This window comes from Rhinopithecus bieti, unplaced genomic scaffold, assembly GCF_001698545.2.
Source record: "Rhinopithecus bieti isolate Rb0 unplaced genomic scaffold, ASM169854v2 scaffold_6380, whole genome shotgun sequence".
NCBI lineage: Eukaryota > Metazoa > Chordata > Mammalia > Primates > Cercopithecidae > Rhinopithecus > Rhinopithecus bieti.
The window spans coordinates 1,963,486-1,972,403 of record NW_016806642.1 but is presented as its reverse complement, the minus strand read 5'-3'; the positions used below and the strand labels follow the sequence as shown (position 1 = coordinate 1,972,403).

Genomic DNA, 8,918 nt, shown 5'->3' with positions numbered 1-8,918 from the left:
TGACTCGTGCCTGTAATCCCAGCACTTTGGGAGGCCGAGGCGGGTGGATCACGAGGGCAGGAGATCCAGACCATCCTGGATAAAACAGTGAAACCCCACCTCTACGAAAAAAAATACAAAAAAATTAGCCGGGCGTGGTGGCGGGTGCCTGTAGTCCCAACTACTCGGGAGGCAGGAGAATGGCATGAACCCGGGAGGCGGAGCTTGCAGTTAGCCGAGATGGCGCCACTGCACTCCAGCTTGGGGACAGAGTGAAACTATTTTCAAAAAAAAAAAAAAAAAAAAAAAGGAACAAAAGAAAGTTAACTTGCTCGATTAATGTAGATTAAGGACTCAGACAAAAATTAGCTGGGAGTGGTGGTGCACTCCTGTAATCCCAGCTACTTGGGAGGCTGAGGCAAGAGAATCACTTGAACCCAGGAGGCAGAGGTTGCAGGGAGCTGAGATCGCACCACTGCACTCCAGCCTGGGTGACAGAGCGAGACTCTGTCTCAAAAATAAAATAAAATAATAAAAAAAAGGACTCAGCATCTTGCTACTGGTTTTACTCCAAACTTGCTCCATCTGTCCAGAAAGGAAAGCAGATGATGAAGAGACGTGAGATTTGACCAAGTGTCGTGGCTCCCCCTAGCACTTTGGGAGGCCAAGGTGGGAGGATTGATTGAACACAGGAGTTCCACACCAGCCTGGGCAACATAACAAGACCCATCTCAATTAAAAAAGAAAGGAAGGCCAGATCCTCCTGATTGTATGGGGTAGAAAAAAGGCTGCCTCCATTAACTTCCCTATTCAGCCCTGTTGACACTTCTCATGGGCCCTAACAGGTCTCTGGCCTCTAGCTTACTCTCCCTCCCAGCCTGTTTTTCATTCAATCAGAAGAGGAGTCTTTCTGCAAGACTCCAGATGCTGGCATTACTTCTCTTGTTGTAACTCATCAGTGGTTCCCCAAGGGCCCCTTCCAGCTAGAACTCAAACTCCATACTTGCCAGGTTCACATGGTCCTATTTACCCATCTAGTTTGATCCTTTGCCACACACTTCAGCATTCATTATGGAGCAAGACCAGACTTCCTGTAGTCGCCTGAAAGTACTGGCTGTTCCCTCCTTCCATGACTTTGCACAGTTTTTTTTTTTTTTTTTTTTTTTTTTTTTCTGGTCTGGTCTTCCTTTGTTAGCTTATCCATTTAGCTGACTCCTATTAATCCTCCAACTCTACATTTTTTATTTTCTTGAGACAATGTCTCACTCTATTGTCCAGGTTGGAGTATAGTGGCATGATCATAGCTCACTGCAGCCTCAAAATCCTGGGCTCAAGTGATTCTCATGCCTCAGCCTCACAAGTAGTTGAGACTGTGGGCTTCTGCCACCATGCCCAGCTAATCAACTCTAAACTTTTGACATTGTGCCTTTTGCAAAACCTTCCTCTGCTACTTGTGAACCAGTTTTCCATGTTGTTCTCTGCTATACCTCTCTGGACATTGCATACACCCCCGTTTTCATACATATCCCATGTGAATTAGTCCATTCTCACACTGCTATAAGGACATACCTGAGACTGGATAATTTATAGAGAAAAGAGGTTTAATTCACAGTTCCACAGGGCTGGGGAAGCCTCAGGAAACTTATAATCATGCCAGAAGGGAAAGCAAACACATCCTTCTTCACAAGGTGCCAGGAGAGAGAATAATGAGAGCCAAGTGGGGGAAAGCCCCTTAGAAAACTGTCAGATTCTTGTGAGAACTCACTCACTATCACAAGAACAGCATGGAGATAACTGCCCCCATGATTGAATTACCTCCCAGAAAGTCCCTCCCACCACACGTGGGGATCATGGGAACTACAGTTCAAGATAAGATTTGGGTGGGGAAACAGCCAAACCATATCATTCCACCCCTGACCCCATCCAAATCTCATTTCCTCACATTTCAAAACACAATCACGCCTTTCCAACAGTTCCCTGAAGTCTTAGGTCATTCCAGTAATAGTCCAAAAGTCCAAGTCCAAAGTCTCATCTGAGACAAAGCAAGTCTCTTCCACCTATGAGCCTATAAAATCAAAAACAAGCTAGTTAATTCCTAGCTATAAAGGGGGTACAGGCATTGGGAAAATACACCCCTTCCAAATGGGAGAAATTGGCCAAAACAAAGGGGCTACAGGGCCCCATGCAAGTCCAAAAGCCAATAGGGCAATCATTAAATCTTAAAGCTCCAAAATGATCTCCTGCCCAGACCCACTTATGCCTAGTGTTCCATTACGGGAATGCTAAGCATGTGGGAGTTATTTATATCCTACTGCTCAAGGTCATCACCAAGGTCAGATTTTTCACTCATGCAATAATTCAAAAAATGGCAATTTCAGGCATAAATAGGTTAACCCCATGTCTCACATCAGGTTATGCTGATGCAAGAGGTGGGCTCCCACAGCCTTGGGCAGCTCTGCCACTATGGCTTTGCAAAGTACAGCCCCCTTCCAACTGCCTTCATGGCTGGCATTGAGTGTCTGCAGCTTTTCCAGGTGTATGGTGCAAGCTGTCAGTGGATCTACCATTCTAGGGTCTGGAGGACAGTGGCCCTCTTTTCACAGCTCCACTAGGCAGTGCCCAGTGGGGACTCTGTGTAGGGACTTGCACCCCACATTTCTCTTCCACAATGCCGTAGCAGAGGTTCTCCATGAGGGCTCTGCCCCTGCAGCAAACTTCTGCCTGGGCATCCAGGCACTTCCATACATCCTGTGAAATCTAGGCAAAGTTCTCCAAACCTGAATTCTTGACCTCCGCGCACCCACAGGCCCAACACCATATAGAAGCTGCCAAGACCTGGGTCTTGCACCCTATGAAGCAACAGCCTGAGCTGTATGTTGACCCCTTTTAGCCACAGCTGGAGTGGCTGGGATGCAGAGCACCAAGTCCCAAGGCTGCACACAGAAGTGGGGGCCCTGGACTCAGCCCTGAAAACCATTTTTCCCTCCTAGGCCTCCAGGCCTGTGATGGGAGGGGCTGTTATGAAGGTTCCTGACATGCTCGGAAGACATTTTCCTCATTGTCTTGGTAATTAACATTTGGCTCCTCATTACCTATGCAAATTTCTGCTGCCAGCTTGACTTTCTCCTCAGAAAATAGGGTTTTCTTTTCTATTGCATCATCAGGCTGCAAATTTTTCAAACTTTTATGTTCTGCTTCCTCTTGAATGTTTTGCTGCTTAGAAATTTCTTCTGCCAGATATCCTAGATCATCTCTCTCAAGTTCAAAGTTCCAAAGATCTCTGGGGCAGGTACAAAATGCCACCAGTCTGTTTGCATAGCAAGAGTAGCCTTTACTCCAGTTCCCAACAAGTTCCTCATCTCCATCTGAGACCACCTCAGCCTCAATTTCATTGTTCATATCACTACGAGCATTTTGGTCAAAGCCATTCAACAAGTCTCTAGGAAGTTCCAAACTTTCCCACATCTTCCTATCTTCTGAGCCCTCCAAGTCTCTAGGAAATTCCAAACTTTCCCACGTTTTCCTGTCTTCTTTGGAGCCCTCCAAACTGTTCCAACCTCTGCCTTCATTCATTTCCAAAGCTGCTTCCACATCCTCAGGTATCTTTACAGCAGTGCCCCACTCTATATGGTACCAATTTACTTACTATATTAGTCTGTTCTCATGCTGCTATAAGGACATACCTGAGACTGGGTAATTTATAAAGGAAAGAGGTTTTATTGACTCATAATTCAGCATGACTAGGGAGGCCTCAGGAAACTTATATCATGGTTGAAGGGAAAGCAAACACATCCTTCTTCATAAGGCAGCAGGAGAGAGAAGAATGAAAGCAAAGCAGGGGTAAAGCCCCTTATGAAACCATCAGATTCTTGCAAGAACTCCCTCATAGCATGAGAACAGTAGCATGGGGTAACTACCCCCATGATTCAATTACCTCCCAGTGGGTCCCTCCCACCACATGTGGGGATGATGGGAATTACAATTCAAGATGAGATTTGGGTGGGCACACAGCCAAACCATATCACCATGGTATCATGGCTTATTGTTTACATGTTCACACATCTGTATCCTATACTATATTCATGACTTCTTTAGACAGCAGAGCCATGTCCTATTTATCTTTGTATCCCAGCACCTAACAAAGCCTGTTACATGGTTACTACTCAGCAAGTGCTGGATAAATTAATGGACAATTCCAATAAGTAGTAAAATGCCGTAGTTCTTTTCATAGGAAGGAATAGGCACAATTTCAAATATTTCAAAAATTTCACAATCACCCTAGCTAGATAAAGGTTTATGCCATACTTTGCTAAAATTAATAGCTACTGTTTCTTGAGGACCTCCTATATTCAGACACACTGCCATGTGCTTTAAATATACCATCTCTGATCTTCATAACAACCAGCAAGGTACATGTCACCATTCACATTTTATAGATCAAGAAACTGAAGTCCAGGCCAGGCATGGTGGCTCACGCCTGTAATCCCAGAACTTTGGGAGGCCGAGGTAGGCAGATCATGAGGTCAGGAGTTCAAGACCAGCCTGGCCAATATGGTGAAACCCCGTCTCTACTAAAATACAAAATTATCCGGGGGTGGTGGCATGCGCCTGTAGTTCTGGCTACTTGGGAGGCTGAGACAGGAGAATCACTTGAACCCGGGAGGTAGAGGTTGCAGTGAGCCAAGATTGCACCATTGCACTCCAACTTAGGAGACACAGTGAGGCTCCATTTCAAAAAAAAAAGAAACTGAAGTCCACAGATTACACATCTGCTAGCAGCATAGCCAGGACTAAGACAGGGCTCCCAATTCACAACTGTGCTTTGCATTCCATGCCTCCTTTCTTTCTGCCCCTGTGAGTGGGAGGAGCCCTGTAGGGCCAGAGCTCCTCTTAGAACCATAGAATTGGTCCCCTTAGGGTCCCATTTCCCACACTGCGTAGACAGAAATGAATTTACCTTGTTCCTGAGCACAGCTGTCCAGGAGCTGTGGGTAAGGCCCAGAGGGCTCATATACCAATCAAGATTTTGAAATGTTCATTGACGATAACTCACTCAGTCACAGGATTTCCTAACTTTTCAGGTAAAGCCAATTGGATGGCGTTTGTGGCACCAAGCATTTGCATTGCTATCATCATGGTGGGCATTTTCTCAATGCATTACTTCCAGCAAAAGTGAGTTGGTTACACCTACCAATTGGGTAAATGAGGCTTTTAAAAAAAATGATAATAGCTGTTGCTGCCATGGGTCAGGGAAATGGACACTCACACATTCCTAGTGAGAGACTAAACTTATTTCACCACTTTGGGTGACAGTATGTGTCAAATCCTTAAAAATATACCTCTTGATCTAATAATCTCTAACTAGAAATGTATCTCATATATATGTATATACATACTTTTTTTTTTCAAAAAAAATTTTTTGAGACAGAGTTTCACTCTTGTCACCCAGGCTGAAGTCCTGTGGTGTGATTTCGGCTCACTGCAACCTCTGCCTCCTAGGTTCAAGCAATTGTCCTGCCTCAGCCTCCCGAGTAGCTGGGATTACAGGTACCCACCACCACACCCAGCTAATTGTTGTATTTTTTATTAGAGACAGGGTTTCATCATGTTGGCCAGGCTGTTCCGGAACTCAGGAGTGACTCCTCAAGTGATCTGCCTGCCTCGGCCTCCCAAAGTACTAGGATTACAGGCATGAGCCACTGTGCCAAGCCTATTCTATTATAGATGTCTGCAGATATTTAGTGGAATATATGTTCACTGAAATAATTTTCAGAAAAGAAAAATATTTGAGACAACCTAAATGCCCAATGATAAGGGATTGGTTAACTAAATCCTGATATATCTTGTACTATAACATATTATGTATCCATGAAAGATGATGTAGAAATTAAATGGTATGGCAAGCCGGGCGCAGTGGCTCACGCTTGTAATCCCGGCACTTTGGGAGGCCAAAGTGGGCGGATCACAAGGTCAGGAGATCGAGACCATCCTGGCCAACATGGTGAAACCCTGGCTCTACTAAAAATACAAAAATTAGCTGGGTGTGGTGGCATGCGCCTGTAGTCCCAGCTGAGACTCGGGAGGCTAAGGCAGGAGAATCACTTGAACCTGGGAGGCAGAGATTGCAGTGAACCGAGATCGCGCCACTGCACTCCACCCTGGCAAGAGAGCAAGACTGTATCTAAAAAAAAAAAGAAATTAAATGGTATGAACAATATTTACCATGTTCCATTTAAAAGGCAGCCTGCCAAACAATATGTTCTTTCATTTCTTAAAAATAGTGCATACACACAGATGCAAATGTAAGATATATCAGTTAGCATTAAATTTGGTTATATATAACATAAAAGTCAAAATAACATGACTGAGGCTGGGTGCAGTGGCTCATGCCTGTAATCTCAGGAGGCTGAGGAGGTCAGATCACCTCAGGTCAGGAGAGTTCGAGACCAGTCTGGACAACATGGTGAAACTCTCTCTACTGAAAATAAAAAAATTAGCCAGCTCTGGTGGTGCACAACTGTAGTCCCTGGTATTCAGGAGGCTGAGGCATGAGAATCGCTTGAACCTGGGAGGCAGAGGTGGTAGTAAGTTAAGATTGTGCCACTGCACTCCAGCCTAAAACAGCAATAACAACAACCAAAACAAAAACAAAAACAAAAAACACTGTGGTCTTTCCTTTGAGGTAGAGCTGCAAGAAAACAAAACAAAACTATGGTCCTTTAGCCGAGTGCATTGTTGTCCTAATAAACCTGGGTCCTCTTCCTAAGGAGGGGAAAATGAATATTGGGTGGCAATTACTCTCTGCCTCAAGGATATAAACCACAATATTTTTGTTTTGTTTTGTTTTCAGATGGAGTCTTGCTCTGTCGCCCAGGCTGGAGTGCAGTGGTATGATCTTGGCTCACTGCAGCCTCTGCTTCCTGGGTTCAAGAGATTCTCCTGCCTCAGCCTCCCGAGTAGCTGGGACTACAGGTGCCCACCACCATGCCCAGCTAATTTTTGTATTTTTGGTAGAGACAGGGTTTCGCCATGTTGGCCAGGCTGGTCTCAAACTCCTGAACTCGTGATCCACCCACCTCAGCCTCCCAAAGTGCTGGGATTACAGGTGTGAGCCACTGTGCCCAGCCTAAGCCACAATATTAATGGTGTTTATATCTGGGGATAAAATTGTAGGTGATTTTAGTTTTTCTTGTTTAACTATATTTTCTAGAATTTCCTTAGTAAACATGTATTATTTTCAAAGAAAATATTTTAATGAGTTGGTTTTCAATACAAAGTTTTCTTCAAATGCTGTGTAAAGTTAGAGAAAAGGTCAAAATAAAACTAACTCAAAGTCATTCTACCAGCCATTGAACTTGTCTAACAGGCTGTACATTTATTGAAGATCTAATGTGTGATAGATACTTCAAAGCAAATGCTCTCTTTGGGTAGACTTTGAAAAAGTTTAATTCAAAAGGAGTCAACTAGGATCACATGCATCCTCTTCATGGAAATTGTGAAGATCAGTTACACTGCAGGCTAAACTGCCTTAAAAAAAAAAAAGAGGACCCAAAGTATAGTGGCTTAAATAATACTTTATTTATCTTCCATATAATGGCCCTGAGGTAAGGTCTCCAGATTGGTGGGCAGCTGTGCTCCATAGTTATTTGGGGACACAGTTTTCTTCCATCTTTTTGGTATACTATCCCTTGGGCATTGTCCTCATCTGCATGATCTCTATGAGATCACAGACATTTCTGCTCATATTTCTCTGGAGAAAACCTAGTCACATGGCCACATCTCTTACTTCAAAAGGTTAGACAAATTGTAAAGCATACTTTAAAAAAAAAAAAAACAAAGTTTATCAAAGTCAAGTCTTTAAAAATGTTTCATATTGTTCATGAACTTAAAAAAAAAATAAGTCACATACATTTATAAGAAATTTTAAGGATTTTTCCTTCTACATCATAAAAGATCGATATTTCCTCTTATTGCCAGATACAACCACTGTTAATAGATATTTCAGATATTTCCCTATAATACTTTTTTCTTGGCATTTTTAACACGGTTATGTTCAAGCTATTTATACCATTTTGAATCCTGTCTGTTTTCCAACTGTTCGCATAATTTACCTGTCATTACAAACTCTTTGTAAATATTGTAATTAGCTAAATAGTAAGGGTAGGGAACATGTCATCTTCAATGCTCGGCAGGTAGCATTGTGCTGGTCACATATTAGGGGTTCAATGAATATTTGCTGAATGAATGCATAGCTGGATAGTGACAGATTGCTAAATATTAGGTTGATCAAAAGTTCCATGGTTTATTTAGCAAACCCCAAGTGACGGTTGTAATTTCACAGAAAACTACTGTAGCCTTGGACGATAAATCATCTTTGTCTTTCAGTGTTTATATTTTATTTGCATACAAAAGCAGCCCTTACACTGAAGTTACTGCACTGAGAACCTGTGCTTCCATGCCACTGTGTGCACACCTAAGAAAATGTCACTGTTTTCTTTATCTATAGGTTATTTGTTCTCCTAGCGGCCCTCAGACCTCAGTGGTGTAGCAGAGAAATTCCAGATCCAGCAAATAGCACTTGCGCTAAGAAATATCCCATTGCAGAGGTAAGGTATAATTCCTCTGTGGTCAGTCAGTGGGGTTCTAGTGATCACCACATCTAAGTTTTCCATTGTAGTGATGAGGAAGCCTGGGTGCTGAGATCCTATGGTTGAGCTTAAGTTATTCATGCTAAGCTACCACTGAGTCATCACTCTCATTTTTCTTCCTGAACTTAAGAGAAACCATGCACAGGAATCTTCTGAAGTTTATGATCATAAGACTAAAACCCCTAGCTTTTATTCCTCAGTATGCCTCACATTCCCCTTCTCACCAAACTGCTCTCCTGTTCTCACCTAACTTATTTCAAAAGAAGAAAGCTTTTTTTTTTTTTTTTTTTT

General features: G+C 43.1%; 1 protein-coding gene across 1 annotated transcript in view; it reads left to right on the top strand.

Moving 5' to 3' along the window:
• IL12RB2 (interleukin 12 receptor subunit beta 2) overlaps positions 1-8,918 on the top strand; it is a 97,068-nt gene that overhangs the window by 77,730 nt on the left and 10,420 nt on the right. The window contains exons 13-14 of the mRNA XM_017877270.1: positions 5,037-5,151; positions 8,486-8,585. Coding sequence (XP_017732759.1) covers positions 5,037-5,151; positions 8,486-8,585 — 215 coding nt within the window. The remainder of the gene's footprint in view (positions 1-5,036; positions 5,152-8,485; positions 8,586-8,918) is intronic.